At 45.3% G+C, this 17977-nt stretch overlaps 1 protein-coding gene across 1 annotated transcript in view; it reads right to left on the minus strand.

Annotated features, from left to right (window-relative positions):
- CISD2 (CDGSH iron sulfur domain 2) overlaps window positions 1-17765 on the minus strand; it is a 66315-nt gene extending 48550 nt beyond the window's left edge. The window contains exon 1 of the mRNA XM_078676069.1: window positions 17565-17765. Coding sequence (XP_078532195.1) covers window positions 17565-17667 — 103 coding nt within the window. The 5' untranslated portion in view covers window positions 17668-17765. The remainder of the gene's footprint in view (window positions 1-17564) is intronic.
- Between the last annotated feature and the right edge of the window lie 212 nt (window positions 17766-17977).

The following is a 17977-nucleotide window of genomic DNA, read 5'->3' on the forward strand; positions in this document are numbered from 1 at the left end:
AATAATCTAAGATTCCTAGGATTTCCCAGAAAAAGGTGGTCCACCTGGATGACCGCGTAGAGGATGCAGAAGGAAGATCCAGAAGGAATAATCTAAGATTCCTAGGATTTCCCGAGAAAGCCAAGGGCCAGTCTGCTGAACTTATTCTGGAGAACTGGATTGTCAATGAGCTGGTCCCAAGATACTCAACATTTTTCAATACAGCAAGAGCCCACAGAGCGCTTGCTCCGCTGCCTCGTCCTGGGGTCCCTCCAAGAGCGATCATAGCCCATTTTTTTTAAATTATAGAGAGAGACATTATTCTGCAGATCATCTGTTCAAAAGGGCCACAATCATATCAAGGACACACCAGTGCTTTATATACGGATTATACACAGAAAGTACAGGAACTTAGGATAACCTTCCTGGATGTGAAACGCCATCTCCGGGTTGAAGTACAGTCTTCCCTACCCAGCCAAGCTGCGGGTGGAACATAAAGGGAAAGTCTGGGTTTTTTTCCCCAGTCGGAAACGGAAGTGGCAGTATGGTTTGATGAGTCAGGCCAGTAAGACTCCTCTTTGGCACTACAGTCAGGATCTGACAGGTCCGTGCGGAGGATGGGCCAGGCTGGGGGCAGGTCTCGGGCCACTCAAAAGACCCAAGGGGAGCACAGCGGCAGCCCGAGTAGAATCCAAGTGCACCCAGACGGAACCCTACAAATGGTGGAGCCGGTTCCCGACTCCAAAGATGGATCGCAGGATGTAATTCCGGATTCACTTCTGTTAAAGGACGTTGCGAGCCTAGAGTGAAGCGTATAACCTGAAAGGGGTGTAACAGATACATGTAATAGTCTCACACAAAGAAATGATGCATAAGCCAGAAAGACTGTTATTTTAGTAACTTGCTACCACAGGCAGGGGGACCTATCCTGACCCTATAGGGTCCGAGTCACAAGCTAGGAGCTAGGGGCTTGCCCTCGCACCCTGCTGTCTGCTCGGTTACATACAAGTTAAGACTGTGGGAGTACTGACTTAAAAGGCACCAAGTTTGAGACAAACATATTAACAGGGTGATTTGAACATTGGCGCACTAGTTATTTACATTTTGTAATTTGTTAAGGGGGGTAATGGGGCGGCATCGGCGAGCCCTGAATCTCTACGGTTGGGGGCTTGCGGGACCAGCAGTGCTGCCCAGGGGGTGGGGGACTGAGGAGTTCAGTTTGTTCAACAAGTTGGGGCATGGTGGGTGTCTCATGAATGTGTCTGGTCAACATGTCATATATGCAGTTACAATCCAACTCGCTAGGAGGAGTCAGAGAGGTGGTTGATGGGGGGGGGGCCACAAAAGGTGGAATGACAGGGATGGCCTTTAATTCCTTGAAAATACTCGCTTGGACTGTCTGGGGACTAGCAGCATTCGAGAAACGTAGACGGGGAATTGCCTACCTAAAATGTTATAAAGTCTCCATTGCATGCTTGCAAGAAACTCATGTGTGTGTGTGGGAGGGGGGGGGGGGGCTCATTACTATACATTAGACGTAGGTGGAGGGAGCAGATGTATGCTACTTCCTATTCAGGATTCGCTCGAGGAGCACATATATGGGTGGCACCGGATGGGCCCTTCTAACATTTACATCATGTGATAGATTCGGAGGGAAGGTATGTGATCCTGCACAGGACGCTGGAGGGGCGGGAAATGTGCAGTATAAATGTGTATTCTCCCAATGTTGACTGTCCTAACTTGTTCCCTACCCCCATGTCGGCATCAACGCCATATCTGGGGGGCAGTGTTGTTGATGGGAGATGTTTACTGTGTCCTGGATGGGACTCTAGATCGTGAACCCCCCCCCTCAATTACATGCAAAGCCACACATGACAGACACTGACCGATATTTTGCAGGGCATGCAACTTACAGATATCTGGAAAGTGCGCAACCCTAGACTGAGAACATTCTCATGCCACACACCAGCAACTAACACGTTTAGCCGTCTAGACTACTGTTTCATCTCACATGAGCTGATCCTGGAAGTAAAAGGGATGACATATCAAGCACAGTACATCTTGGACCATTTGCCGGTCCTGCTCAGCTTGGAGGGCTGCAGACCTAAGCCAGCAATCCCCATGTGGCGTCTTAGGGCGGAGGCACTATTGGATCCTTCTTTTGCGGCGGCCTGTGTCGACCGCGCTTTGGTTAGATACATTGAGGAAAATTGGGTATCGGCCTCGAGTAGGGCATATGAATGGGACTCCATAAAAGTGGTCTTGGGGGATCTGTATGCACACGGCATATGGGGTGAGGCAGCAACTGGAACAGGATATAGATACCCAGGAGTGAAATGTGGTCAAACTTGAGGTGGAGATGCACGTCTCCCTGCAAAAAAGGAAAGCATAGTGTGAAGCTCGCGATGAGCTGCTGGAATCATGGAAACGTCTGGAAAAATAAAACTACACGGTCTTTAGGCAACGCCTACACCGAGAGGGGGACAGGTCTGGGACCATGTTAGCCAGGTTATTGAAAAGGGAATCAACCACTTTAGGGATCTTACAACTTCAAAATAGTGACGGGAAATTGGAAAATAACACAGGGCGCTCTCCTTGATACACACGCTTAACACCTTGTTAAGGTCTATGGGAAATGCACTGTACCTCCTCGGCGGGGCCATGGCCGAGTTTTTGTCCTCAACCGAGCTTCCCCATCTTGAACAGGAGGCTGAGGAGACGCTAGGGGCCTGTTCACAAAAGAGGATATAATAGAGGCTATCAAACGATTCAAAACTAGCAAAACCCCGGGAAGTGATGGCTTCCCGGCGGAATTTTATCAACACTTCGCACCGATACTGATTGACCGACTGTTGGAGGTATATAATGAAGCGTAACAGACGCAAATTTTACCAGCTTCCATGAGGGAAGCTTTGATAATAATTATCCCAAAACAAGACAGGGATCCCAAGCTGCCGAACTCCTATAGGCCCATATCACTTTTAAATTTAGATGTAAAACTATTAAGTGGTATCCTGGCGAGTTGGCTTCTCCCTCATATGACTCATCGGATCCATTCAGATCAGGCCAGTCTCATACCACTATGCACAATCTAAGGCGGCTGGTGCATGTTTGGCTCGCCCCTTGCCTAGCGGAGGAGGACTATGCTTTAGCCCTACTGGATATAGAGCAGGCATCCGATTTGGTGGCCTGGCCATATGCATGGGCGGTATTACAAGGATTGGGGATGGGACAGACCTTTCTTAAATGGACCCAATTGTTATATACGGACCACTGCGCCAGGGTCAGAGTAGGAGGCAGAGTATTGGAGGTGTTTGTTTCCGCTGAGACGAGGTACCAGACAGGGATGCAATAGCAATGGAGCCACTGGCAGCGGCACTTAGAGATTGTCTGAGTGCTTGGGGATACCGGTGGGCAACACCAACCATGGGGTTTCCCTCTGTGCCGACGATACACTGGTGTATATCCAGCAACCAGCATGCTCAGTACCTGCCCTCTTAGAGGTTCTAAGGGGATTTAGTGCTGTGTCGGGCCTCCAAACTAATCCTGAGAAGTCTAAACTATTCCCGCTTTGTAGATCAGCAACCAAACCAATTGCCCTGCTTCCCGGGGTGGGGTTACCCTGGACGTCCTCCAAGATATTTGGGGATTAAGTTGGCACATATGCACGAAAGATTCCTGGAACTTAAATGGAGGGGGTTCGGGGCTCCATACGCTTCTGGAGGGAACTGCCCTTATCCCTGATGGGTAGGGTTGCGATCACTAAGATGATCATTCTGCCAAGATGCCTTTATGCTTTACAAAACTCATTATACAACATTCCGGTCATTTACTTCAAAACACTGGACAGCTTAATGACAGACCTTCTGTGGGGCCCCAAACGTAAACGCATTTGTCTATCAACACTACAGACACCATGGCAGCAAGGCAGGGTAGAGGTCCTATGTACTGAATTTTATTATATGGCTGCACAACTGCAACATGCCATTCACTGAAAAGATGATCGGGATAACTGGAGAAAAAGACAAGTTGCGGGGACACATGGGGAACTTCCTTGCTGGAATTACTAATGCATGGCAAAGGTGTTCCTAGAGAATGCCTTTACATCATCCATCATGTAGCCGAGCTCTGGGAGATCACAGTACGAAAAGTGGTAAGACATGCACCATACGCACCAGACATGCCTCTTTGGGTGATACCTCAGTTTTGCAAGATAGCGGACTCCATGCCAATACGAAAATGGAGGGACGGGGATGTCCAACATTGGGGGATTTATACAACAATGGCCAATTTGTGACAAGGGAGTGTGTGAAGGCTTCCTTTGATTTGGGCAGAGGACAATTTTAGCAATATGCAAAAATCTCTCAAGTGGCTAGTGAACTCTGGCCGTCCTCCCCGAGGAGCCCTCCCCATAACAAGAACGCTGCAGGTAATGCTGTATGAGACCCAGAGTAAACACCGGATTACTCACATATACTGTGCGATAACAAGATGACTTGCTAAGGAAAACACTCCCCATACAGGCGAGATGGGAAGAGGTGGTGGGAGAACCTATAACAGCACAGGAAGGGGCCAGGATACACGAAGGGGTCAAATTGGTGAGTTCCAACACTTGATTTAAAGTAGTCCAATATAATTTCGTACATCAGGCTTACCTCGACCCCAAAGTGCTGAGCAAAATATACCCAGAAAGGTCCCGTATCTGCCCCTGGTGTGGGGAAATCTAGGCCTACTTTCTGCATATGGTATGGACGTGCCCTCTTGTAGTACCATTCTGGTCGGAAGTTCTACAGAAATTCCAGGTAGCCACGGGGTGGGAGGTTCCCAGGGAGATACGTGCAGCATTATTAGGACTACTGTCCACGCCCAAGAATAGGAAACTGAGCAGGAAATTTGTACTATTAGGATTAATATTGGCGAAAAGGGATATTGCAACAGCATGGCTGAACATGACACCACCAAAGTGTGAATTGTGGTTAAAGGACATATGCAAATGGGCAACGGCTGAGAAAATTTGGGTGAAGCAGGCCATCAAGGACAACAAGGTAGAAGATTACATAAGGGCATGGACGGCAATGATCATTGACCTAGGGACTCTTCCTGGATAAGTATATAGAGGAGAGGATGGGTATAAATAGGGAAGGACACAATACCACTGTTTATTCTCTGTCGGACAAGATCAGACACAATGAAGACATGAAGACGTGGAGCAAACATTCACTAGGGGGAGGGGGGAGTTGAGGGATAATGTTGGCACGAGTTAAAATCGCACGAAAAGCAAACAAAAAGAGAAAAGAACTAAGGAGTTGAAATAATAGGTATAGTATACAAAATTTAGAATATTGACTATATACGAACACGAAATGTATACTAGTTTGCTGCATTGCAGTTTGTCAATGTATTCTCTGACATAAAGAAACGGATTGGAATACTCCTGGTGCTGTATAAATTATTAATATAAAAATGCCAATAGAGTTGTTAAAAAACATAAATGAATAAAATGTTAATTAAACAATAGACAATGATGAGTGCCAATGGATTTATGACATTATGCAGCTGCTGATTTTATGGTATAATTATGGTATTTCCTAATTTGCCATATACTGTTGCATCATTTGCAGGTTACACCAACAATGTTATTTCTAGCACTACTGAATGAAAATACTGCCCGAGAAAGTATAGCATAATTTGCTTTTTTGCCTCGTCCTTTATATAACCTTGCTTCATAATTTGGTCCTCCATAATCCTAGTAGCTTTGACAACAGTAGAGATTTGCACAGTGATTTAAGCTACGTCATTAGGATGATGAAACCTGTATTTCACTGGGAACCATGAAATGTGTTTTATATTTCACAGTTCCCTGTGAAATTTGGGACCTGTGAAAGGCACCCAAAACCTATACTAAATATTAATATGAACTGATACAAATTAGAAAGACAAATGTCTACTATAGTGTACCAGCAAATGACAATGAAAGAGCAAGGATTTTCAACGTAAAAGAAGCAATAGATATATATGTATAAAGGTCTGGAGTGTTGTGGATAACGTTTGAACATAAAAATTCATAGACATGTTTGGGTCTGCAAGGACAGACACCCAGAGCGGTAAAAATCAAAATAATCATTCACTGAAAAGGAGTTGAGTGGTCAGAGCACTAACACCATTGAATAAATAATACTATGCTTTATTTCATATAGGGCAGATGTTCAACATGGGTTCAGGAGGGTCATGCCACATTTTCCATAAAATTAATCTAAGCTGAATTTATTAACAGAGTTAGCTGTTGTCCTAAAACTGGAATGGGTCATACCCACAGGACTTACGCTGGCTGCATTGCTTCCGTCAAAACCATAACTGTTTCACAAATATTTTGTTTGCACCCCTTCAGCAACCCAAGTGCTGGCTAGCTTCACTTGATTGATCAACTGTATCAATCAATGAGGACAAGTCATGCAGTACTAGCAAACAGGTCTGCCGTGGTCGATCAAAGTAGAAGATATTCCGAAATATCCAATTAAACACCTTTCCTCCCAAACACTGTTTGAATGCAATTTGTTGTCAGCTTTGACATGACTCATTGTGGTCCAATGGGTTAAACTCCAACCCATATGGCAACCATTATGCTGGACGTAATCTTTGCCCCAATCACCGACATCTCCAATCCCACTACTTGACACAATGACTGGTCAGATGACTCTTTGATTTTGTTTCATTACTCTGGAGTTAAAATGCCCCCGACAGACAGCTAGCATTATTTCAAAATCAAGGTACAAATGATTGCACAAGACAGATGCTATGGCATATTATTAAGAACCCATCCAGTTATGAGGCGAAGCATACCGCCTGAGAGTCTCATGAACTTCTAAATAGGAAGCTTGCTGCCTTTGTAGACCGTTGCATACCTTCATCTAAACACCCCACTCTATTCAAAGCTCGCAACTCTGCCAACATATGGTATACAGCCGAGCCAAGATCAATGTGGCTCCTGACAAGGACAGCACAATGTAAGTGGTGACTAGACTACACAAACGAATTGCACAGCCAGTTCACATCCCAACTCAAATAATATAGAGAGCTACTGCACATCACAATGGCTTCCTTCATTTTGAGGGGGAAACGTTGTATCTTCCTCCTCTTCGACACATGAATTATTTGCAGCTGTAAATAGTTGTATGTCACCCATTGCTGTCTTGCAAACACCACTGTCACAGGTCCTATGTGATAGACTTGCTATTAACATATGATAAAGTGAACCTTGTTGATATGGATAAGAGCTCCTCTCTACCTCAGGATTGGATTGAGTGACCTTTGCATACACCAAACCACACAATTACTTCTAAGTTCTAAGTCCTCGTCCTCCTCCCGTCCCAGTAACTAGGTATCACATCTCAGTGACCTTTGTGTGATCCATAAAAGGACATGGCTTACCAGCATCCTCTTTCCTGAGACATAGTTAAGGATGTAGGATGTGACAAAGGCTATTGCAGAGTTTTGAGCATCTGGCATGATGCCTCCTAGAGGTTTGCCTTCTGCAGGGCTTGAGGTAAATAGGAGAGATTTGTACAGTCAATTTCCTGGTGCAAGCCAGTAATGCCAAGTCAAAACTTGGAGGAGTTGGCCTAACGGCTAAGGCGCTCGACCTCGGACCTGGGGATCTGGGTTCGAGACTCGGTAACAACGCCAAAACCTCCTGTGATTCTGGGCAAATCACTTAATCTCCCCGTGCCTAAAAATGAAAGTGTGTGTCCTCATGTAAAAACGTAACTTGTGCTATGTAAAGCGCTCTGATACCCGATTCGGGTCTAGTTCGCGCTATATAAAACTCTGCAAAAAAAAAAAACACGGAGGGGCTATGCCTTGTTTGCAACCCATATCATGTTAAAGAATTGAAACCCATTGTTAGAAATGGGATTTCTGGTTGGCTAAGGTTTGCACCAAAGTTAGACAGAAACCACCACTCTAGCCAGGATAAGGGAGTTACACTTCTGAAATAACCCCCGCTCACCCCCTTGTTAGCTTGGCACGAGCAGTCAGGCTTATCTCAGAGGCAGTGTGTAAAGCATTTGCACATAACCAACAGTAATACAGTGTAAGAACTACAAAAGGACACCACCCCACTTTAGAAAAAAATCCAACATTTTTATATACTCAAGACAAGACCAAATACGATAAAAATCCACAATACAGTACTTTAAAAATAGTTAATTCACCAGATTTATTTAAATGGCAAAAATACGTTGAAAACACAGTTTGTACGAGTCGGTAGCCCGGTCCGAGCCTAACGTGATGCTGAAAACAATAGAGTCTTGCAGTTCCAGCTGACCGGGTCAGTACGGGCCAGCAACAGCGTGAACAGACTCGTTAACAGTACCTTTCTTAGTGCGGCTCACACAGAGGTGCGAGTCGGTCTTGGTGTCCGTCGCGGTTGCGACGCAAAGTGGAAGCGGTGCACGGTGCAGTGTCCTCTCGATGCGGTACAAGCTGCGGCTCGGTGACGATCGTCCAGACGGTGTTGGTGAGACCAAGGCTTGCAGTGCAGGGCGAGACGGTGATCGATACGGTGCTGGCAGGTTACGATGCAAGCAACAGAACCGGTTGGCGGGAATTGGTGCCGGCGGAGCCGGACAGCTGTGCGTGACGAGGCGGTCACGGGTGTCGAGCCAGTGGCGATCGTGGCGGTGAGACCAGGCCAGCGAAGGGAAGCGAGGCGGTGCGGGCTGCGGTGCCTCTCGATGCGGTGCAGGCAGCGGCTCGGTGACGATCGTGCAAACTGCGTCAGTGAGACCAAGGCGTACGGTGCAGGGCGAGACGGTGCGGACTGCGGTACCTTTAGGACACATGGCCAGCGACGGAGTCGGATGACCGAGTCGGTCGCGGTTCCCTCTTCTCTGTGGCAACTGAAATAGCGGTTCCAGGAGCGGTGCCCAGAGGGTGGTGAAGTCTTAGCAGTCCCTGAGACTTCTTAACAGGAGGCCAGCTCGTTTTCAGGCCCTTGGAGATACTCAGCACAAGTAGAGAAAGTTCAGTCCAGTCCTTTCAATGCCCAAGGCAGAAGCAGCAGCTGCAGGCCAACCCAACAAAGCAACAACACAGCAAAGGGGTAGTACTCCTCCTGGCAGCTCTTCCAGCTCTTCTTCTTGGCAGGTTCCTTGATTCCAGCGAGTTCTAAAGTCTTGGGGTCTGGGCCCCAATATTTATACCAGCAATTCCTTTGTCCTCTTAAGGCAGAGGGTCCTGTACCTAGTCCAAACCAGTTCTGATCTTACTTGGAGCACTTTGTTTACACAACTGCTCCTTTTCCTTTGACAGTGTAGGCCAGGGATATCAGACGCACCACAGGAGGTGGGAGGCAGGTACAGCCCTATTCAGACCCAGGTGCTACTCCTCCCACCCATCTATGTGCAGACAGGTCTATTCAGCCCTGTGCTGACTCACCCTGTCTCCTAGAGCCTCCCTCACCCCCTGTCACTCACAAACCAGACAGCTAATACACAAGCAAGCAGAGGCAGGCTGGATGGTTAGGTCAGAAAATACCTACTCTCTAAAAGTGGTATTTTCCAACCCAGAATGTTAAAATCAACTTCACTAAAAGATGTATTTTATCATTCTTAGTTCAGGCATAATAAACTCAAATTTCTACCATGTTCCCTGAGTCCGTTAGGATTATAGGATGTTATAATCAAACTACCACTTTGGCTTATGGGGAACAGGTAGCCTTGCAATAGTGAAAAACGAAGTAGGCTGTAATTCACTATCAGGACATGCCACACACACCAGGGCATGTCCTACCTTTCACATACAATGCACCCTGTCCATGGGGATACCTTGGGCCTACCTTAGGGGCAATTCACATGCAGAAAAGGGAAGGTTTAGGGACATGCAAGTGTGTGCACTTGCCAAGTCGACATGGGAGCCCCAGGCTTCACACAGGCTCTGCAATGGCAGGCCAGAGTTACACTTTACAGGCTGTTTGCGTGGGTGGCACAATCCAGTGCTGCAGCCCACCAACAGCATTTGATTTATAGGCCCTGGCACTTGTATTGCACTTTACTAGGGACTGGCACATAAATCAAATAAGCCAATCATGGAAATACCAACCCATAACACATTTTCCAACAGGAGCACTTACACTTTACCACTAATCAGAGGTAAAAAGGTTAATGGGAATTGTTGTTAAAAGAATAGCTGAGCAAAAAAGGTCAAAATAGAAAGCTACTGAAAGATGCAGTGAACCCTGACTGGGAGTCTTTGTCAGTTTCATAGAGCTCTGAGAAAGAGACCTTGCCACAGAAGAAAGGCTAGTAGGTGTGAAAAGATCTGTTGCCATCAACTATTGTCCAAAAGGGTGAATATATGAGATTACCAGCTACAGAGATTCTTGGGGCAATATTAAAAAAGGGCCAAGGGTACTCCTCCGGTGATTTTTCAAATACACCAAAATGTAATGTATGTGGTAGAAAGGGAGTGCAAAGACCCAGACGAAATTTCAATTTTTAGAGTTATAACCAAGTTGTATCCTTTGGAAGAGATGAATACAAAACTTTCTGACACGGTCACAGTCAATTTCTTTTGTCAGATGCTTGGTTGGGAGGACTTCGATCACTGACGAGGTTGCTATGAAAGATTCAACAGATAAGAAGGTGGTTACTTCTCTGGAAAAAAAACATATCCATGGTCTCATTCAGCCTTAAGGACCTATTCCTAAAGAGCACTTACAACCGAATCACTGATCATGGTCTTCAAATTTCGGTTTAAAGCAACAGGAGGAGGATCGGATACTCTTCGATCCTTGAAGGAAAGGAGAAAAGGATAGAATTTCTATGGGATTTTTCATTCGATTTTGTCAGTGCATCGACCCTGGGAGAGTGTGTTCTGGTTTTAGCATGTAGAAATTAATGAACTGGCATGGTTAAGCATCACACAAGTCAGCAGCCTTTGCATGCCTTTTAATGGGATTAAACTATTCGTAGTTAAGCCTGAAGATAGGCTTTACTGTTTTTTCAAAGAGAAGAAACATTCCTCCTTGTTCAGGTAACAACAGTCTTAGACAGGAAAATGTCCTTTTCTGACTTCAAGAAGACAAAAATAATTGAATCATAACCAGAAGTAAGGAAATAAGGTTGGTCAAAGATAACAGAAATAGCAGCACATGTCATCATTCGAATAGTCTTGCACCTAGCTAAGCAGAGAATCTCCCAAATTTGTCAGTAGGGGGCCTAATTCAATATTTTAAGGAAAACTGGTAGCAGCCTACTTAGAATGCATGAGTGTTGCAGGAGGGTCATTAGACGCAAATTCTATTAACTCCCCCAGAGTCAGGCTTCAGCATGGTACAGTGGCTATCGAAGAGATTGAAATTTATGAGATCCAATCAGGATCTACAAACCAAGAATGTGGTAATTGCAGTCCCAGGAAAGGAAAATAGAAAGGGAATTTACTCCATTCTCTTTGTGGTTCCCAAGATATTAGGGCGACTCAGAATGATAAAAGAAGTTTCTGATTCAGTGAGTGAGGAAGATGGCATTCAAAACCGAAAGACATCAGAAGATTATGCCCCTGGTACAAGCAGAAAGCTTCATGGTGACAGTTTTGTTAGAGGAAGCCTATTTCCATATTGCCATCTCCCAGGGGCATCAAAAGTACATGAGGTTTAGTGTCAACGACAAACACTTGCAAATCGGATACCTTAAGAGTGCACCACAAGTCTTTACAAAGATGCTGGCTACATTGGCGACAGTGCTTTGTATTCAATGGTGTAGAATTGATCAGTATTTGGACGCTTCAAACTGAAAGTTGTAGACAATGAAAGGCCTGGAAGTAATACAGGAATGTCTGAGCCATTATGGGTTCCCGATAAACTCAAAAGGTGCTAGATTGAACCCTCAAAGGGCAGAGCATTCATCAGAGCACTCAGGTGAGACCTAGACATGGTATTTTTTCAGATTAGAGGAAGCCTGTCATTCAATACCTGGCCTTAAACACAATGTTCCAGGCTCTCGTAAGGATGATGTTGGCATTGCAGGGCCATATGGTGTCATGCCTTTTCATGGTTTCATGGGCCTTTCTGCACATGTACCCACTGGTCCTTCACCTGCACAAGTTTGGGTCTTCAGTGTCCCAGGAGCCAGAGACTACGATTCTCCTGCCAGATCAAATAAAGCAGTCCCTGCAATGGTGGCTGGAAGTGGGCAATTTGAGAAGGCACTTACTCTTCATCCTGGGGAGACTTCCATAGAGACAACGGTGATGCAAACTTTTTTGGATGCACCAAGCGGCACACTGGGAGATTATATTTCTCAAGGGAAACAGCCTCTTCTGGAGAGCCTGCATTCATCCATTTGATGGAGTGCAGACGGCAGACTTCCAGGATTTCTTTCAAGGGAAAACTTCCCTAGGAACATTGAATAAAGTGGTGGTAGCCTCATATGTGAATCATCAGGGAGGGACCTGCAACTGGGTTTGATAGCCAAGCAGTTGAGCTCTTCGGCAGAAAGGCATCCGTTCCTGAAGAGCAGATATATTAGGGTGATAGACACCCAGAAGACAGATTAGGTCAGCAGATTTTTCCTACTCTGAGGAGAGTTCTCCGTCTCCTCTGACTTTTTAAAAGATATACATTAGATTAGATTAGATGTAGACTTATAGAGCGCGAATTGCTGCCCGGAGGCGTCCAAGCGCTAAGAGTAACCAGAAACCCACCAGAGACCTGTAAAGGAGGTTAGCAGAAGTTAATGGGGTAGGTTGAAAAGGAAGGTCTTTAGCTGTTTACGAAACGCTGAAAGATTGGGGTTGGCTCTGAGGTGCAGTGGCAGGGTGTTCCAGGTCCTGGAGGCATTGTGGGCAAACGTCCTGCCACCAGATCTGGTCCTCTTTATTCCAGGGGCCACTGCTAGGAAGGTCTGACTGGAGCGAAGGCTTCTGCTGGGAGTGTAGTGGGTGACTAGGTCACGGGTAATGCTAGGGCCAGTGTCCCAGAAGGCCTGATGGGCTATACACATTGCCTTAAAAAGAACTCTCTGGCGCACTGGTAGCCAGTGAAGGCTGACCAGCCCGGCCTCACTGATGGTCTGCGAGGGAGCTCAAGCAGTATGCGGGCTGCGCAGTTCTGCACTGTCTGGAGCCTGCGCAGGGTGTACTCTGGGGCGCCGAGATAGAGCACATTGTTAAAATCAAGGCGTGACTGTATTAACCCCTGTATAGCCACCTGTTTGGCTTCCATTGGAAGGAGAGGGAAGATTTTCTTTAACATCCTCATGATGCCAATACAGGTGGCTGAAAGTTTTGTGGCCTGGACGTTGAAAGACAGCGATCTGTCCAGCCAAACTCCGAGGCTCTTGATATTGTCTTTGGGGGTTGGAGGGAGACCCAGACACGAGGGCCACAGAGAGGCGGGGAGGCAGAGATCTGGGGGGCCTAGGAGCATCAGCTCCGTTTTGTCCCCGTTCAATTTGAGGGATGAGGAGGACATCCAGATCTTCACCTCTTCTAGGCATTCTCTAAGCCCGCCTGGCACAGGGCAGTTGGCCTCCTGCGCCAGTGAGACCACCAGCTGCGTGTCGTCCGCATAAGAGATGATCTTAACCCCAAATGGACGGACGACCTCAGCCAGTGGCCTCATGTACAAGTTGAAAAGTGCGGGGCTCAGAGAGGAGCCCTGGGGGACTCCGCACTTCAGAGGTCTGCTGGTGGACACGGACTCACCCTCAAAGACTCGAAAAGATCTGTCCTCTAGAAAGGACAAACCACGACCAGGCTTTATCCTTGATCCCGGCACAGGACATACGGTACAGCAAGGTGTAATGGCTGACCGTGTCAAATGCCGCGCTTAGGTCAAGGAGGATCACTGCCACTGATCCTCCTTGGTCCAGGATTTTTCTGGCTTCCTCGGTGACCATGAGGAGGGCGGTCTCAGTCCCGTGTTTCGGTCTAAAGCCCGTCTGGGTGGGGTCTAGTAAATGGTGATCTTCTAAAAAGTTTACCAGCTGTTGATTTTTATATTTTTCCAGGATCTTGCTCACCCATGGGAGCAGGGAGATGGGTCAGTAGTTACCCAGGTCAGTCGGGTCTAAATTGGGTTTTTTCAGTAATGATCTGACCATGGCCTGCTTCCAGATGGTCGGGACAGTGCCGGAGGTGATGGATGCATTTAATACCTCCCTAATTGTAGGCAGAGTGATCTGAGAGGCTGCCATTATTATGTCCATACATGAAGTATGGAATACCTTTCCTAGATCTCTTTACAACTCATAAAAATACCCAATATCTAAATGTTTATTCAAGATCTCAGGACTAGAAATGTTAGGGAGTGGATGGATTTCTAATGTTCCCACCCCAGTACTGTTGTTTCCCAAGTTATAAGAGAAACATATGGGAAGATACTCAGCAAGTTATTGTGGTACTTCCATTTAGGGCTAGGAGATTGTGGTTTCCTCACCTTCAATCCTTAGCACTGGAACCTTTCTGATATCTTCCTCTACACCCATCCATTCATCAGAGCAATCTCTTGTCACTCCAACGCCAACAACATGTTGCTTTTGGGTTGGAGGCTGAAAAGGAAGGGATGCAATAGAATGGCCTTCCACCACATCTACTGACTGTGGTCTAAAACACCCAGAAACCCTCCACATTGAAGTCCTATTTTAGGCACTGGGCAAATCTTCATTGAATTATGATTTTTTTATTATTTTGCAATATATGTGGAAAGGGTTTACGAAGAATCTTTCTGCACTTTAGTCACAGTGAGGAGCATTAAGAGCATTCTGAGAACCCTGGGAAAATATGGAAGCTGGTGAAAGTTTAGCTTTTCACTTACTGAAGAGTTTCTCTTTGGCTCGATCTCATAAGAGGGTATTTACTCCTTCATCGGATCTCCCATTTGTCTATCAGGCTTTTTAGGGGTACTAGTTTGAGAAACCTGATATCAAGCTTCTTACAAATAAGTTGGCATTTCTGGTGGCTGTGATCTTGGCTTTAAGGATAGGGGAACTTTGTGAATTGATGAGCTCTTTTTCGTCAATTTTAGAAGCCAAACTGATTTTATGACCAGATCTAGCTTTTCTTCCTAAACTACCGACTCCTTTGGGTTGATCACTGCCTGGTCAGTTTGTTTACTCACAGTACATTCACTATGGTTATTGCTAAATTGCATACAAGTTTAATATGACAATGTATTAGATATCCAATTCTTATATACAGGACCTGGCCCTGTCCAGCAAGCAGTACTAGGCTCTAAGTAACACGTTTAACATTAACTCTGAAAGAAGTTGGAAGTACGTCAACGTTTTGGTCTCTATCGCTACATTGAGATCATCTTCAGGACTATGGGTATTTCAAGATGATGGATGACCCCGCTCTGAGGCCCAAGGGAAGAAGATTTGTAACTTGGATTGTCAAGGTATGCTACAATTGAAGTCATGCAATCTAATGTCACGACAATTCGCGGTTTCAATGATGGTTAGAATGTTCCTTGTGCTTAATTATTTCACAAAGATACAGCTGGCTGGCGAGCAAATATAAATGGTTGTAAGCCAGAAATGTATTAGGGTGAAGAAATCACAATTTTCAAGGTTAGATAATCATTCTTCCGTTGGGTTGCGAAACCACCATTTCTGTTTCCCAGCATTCAATGTGAGGCTGGGTCAAGCTTACACTGAACGCTGTTTGGCACATGCGGCGATTCCGCGACTTAATGGAAGACATTGTCGCCCCTTGAAAACAGTGATTCCTTCACCCTATTACATTTACATCCAAATACACATTAAACATTGAAAATAAATCATATGTGTTTAAATCAATGTACAGGATGTGTTACATAAGACAGTGAGGGTTACAAGGCACCAGATGTCATTGATAGCTTACTGTGCTATATTAGAAGGATTACAATTTATGACCTGCAAGTAACAAAAGGATCTCTCTATTAAAAGAAGTACCCCACTTACATAAAATAAAAATCTGTCATCTGCGTGTTACATAATGCGCTTTGAAGGAGATATATTAACCTTCGATGCTACTTAAAGTCAAAACTGGGACTAAACAAAACACAGATCTCTTCAGCAAATATTTATATTCACATTATTATTATTCTCTAAGATTTGCTGATAGCCAGAAACCGCTCCTAGGATGCTTGATTCCGGTCCAGGGAAGACATGGCTTGGCAGTTCGGGCTGGACTGTTCCCATGAGGCACAGGGTCAAGACTTATTTGCATATGGCCATGTCTGAACTGGGGTGGTGTGGTGAGCAAAATAACGATGGTTTAAACCCAGATCTGTGACTGGGGGTGAATGTTTTGCCATTGTGCAACATTCCGTCCATCAATTCTGGTTTTTGCAGTAGCAACAGGGCCAAAAGTTGTCATAACTCCTGTAAACACATAGTAGTGCTATATTTGACTACTAAACAGGCAGTCACAACTGCAGTTACCTTCCAGTTAAAGGGGACTTAATTTGAATGGTGCAGCAGGTGCAGTGTCACCGGAGCCAAAAGTTCTAGGGAACCCACTAAACCCAGGTTATGGCTAAAACTTTAAACTAAACAGGCATTCACAAGTGCAGTTATCTTACAGGCAACAGGGTCATTATTTGAATGGTGCAGCAGATACAGAGGCACCAGAACTCCACTAAACACCTAATATTGCTAAATGTTACTACTAAACAAGACAGTCACACGTGCAGTTATCTAGCAAGCGTTAGGGTCATGATTTCACTAGTGCAGCAGGTGCAGTGGCACCAGAACTAAAAGTTCCAGGCAACCTCTTAATATTGCTATATTTTATTCCTAACCAGACAACAAGTGCAGTTACCTTGTAGACAACGTGGTCACGATTTGAATGGTGCAGCAGGTTCAGTAGCACCAGGCAAAAAAGTTATAACTCCTCTAAACCCATCTATTCCTAAATTACTACTAAACAAGACAGTCACCAGTGCATTGCAGTAGCACCAGGGTCAAAAGCTCTAGGCATCCCATTAAACACCTAATATTGCTATATTTCACTACTAAACAGGCAGTCACAAGTGCAGTTACCTTGCAAACTATAAGGTCATGATTTGAATGGTGCAGCAGATGAAGTGACACCAAGCCCAAAAGTTGCTGAACTCCTCTAAACACATAATATTGTTATTACATCAATTAATTCAATTTCCCTCTTTCAATCAAAATGTTGCTATTACTTACCCGCACTATACCACTAATGACAGAACAATATATTACCTTTTTGTACATAAACAAGTCATAACACTTTGACAGACTTTCTGTAACCGAAATCGTACCACCACTCAGGAAGCTACAACTTACAACAACAAAAAACAGCTCATTATTAATCACATAGGCGAAAGCTAATGCATTTACCAATGCTTGTTTAGGACTAGTGCCCTGTGGTTAAAACTTTCTTTTATACATTTTTGGGCTCACCATTTTTTTGTTGCCCACTTTCCAAATTTCTACAAAGGTCTCAGAGTTGGAGACGTACACTAAGCCCCGCGAGGTGAGAAAGTCGACCAACAATGCACAGGCTTCATTCTCTTCATCCACTCTCTTGCCTGATTGACGGGAACACCCCGCCCCCAGGCTACCCCGGAGCTTTTCTACCTGTCAGACTAGCGAACCCGGTGATGCTTTCGGGTACTGGCAGCCGCTTCAGATACGCAGGCAGCTGCACCTTGATGATGCGAGCGAGACTTTCCAGCACCATCTTCCTAGGACGAATTAGACACCACTTGACCGTACAGCCACAGCTGAACTCTGCAATCGCAGCTTCCTACTAGCAGCAGACTGGCCAGCAACATAGACAACAGACAAACGGTGTACCGCACGTAAACTGCAATGTTTTGTGATCTTACGTAAACGCCGTGGCCATTACTATTTCATGAATATTGGTTTAATAAAATATACTGCTACGAATGTTTGGGTCAAGGTCTTTTCCTTGATACATTTAATGTTAGGACCACCAATACATGTAGTAGTTGGAGATACTACAAACATATATTTAGATATACTTTTGA

This window comes from Lissotriton helveticus, chromosome 2_1, assembly GCF_964261635.1.
Source record: "Lissotriton helveticus chromosome 2_1, aLisHel1.1, whole genome shotgun sequence".
Taxonomy (NCBI): Eukaryota; Metazoa; Chordata; class Amphibia; order Caudata; family Salamandridae; genus Lissotriton; species Lissotriton helveticus.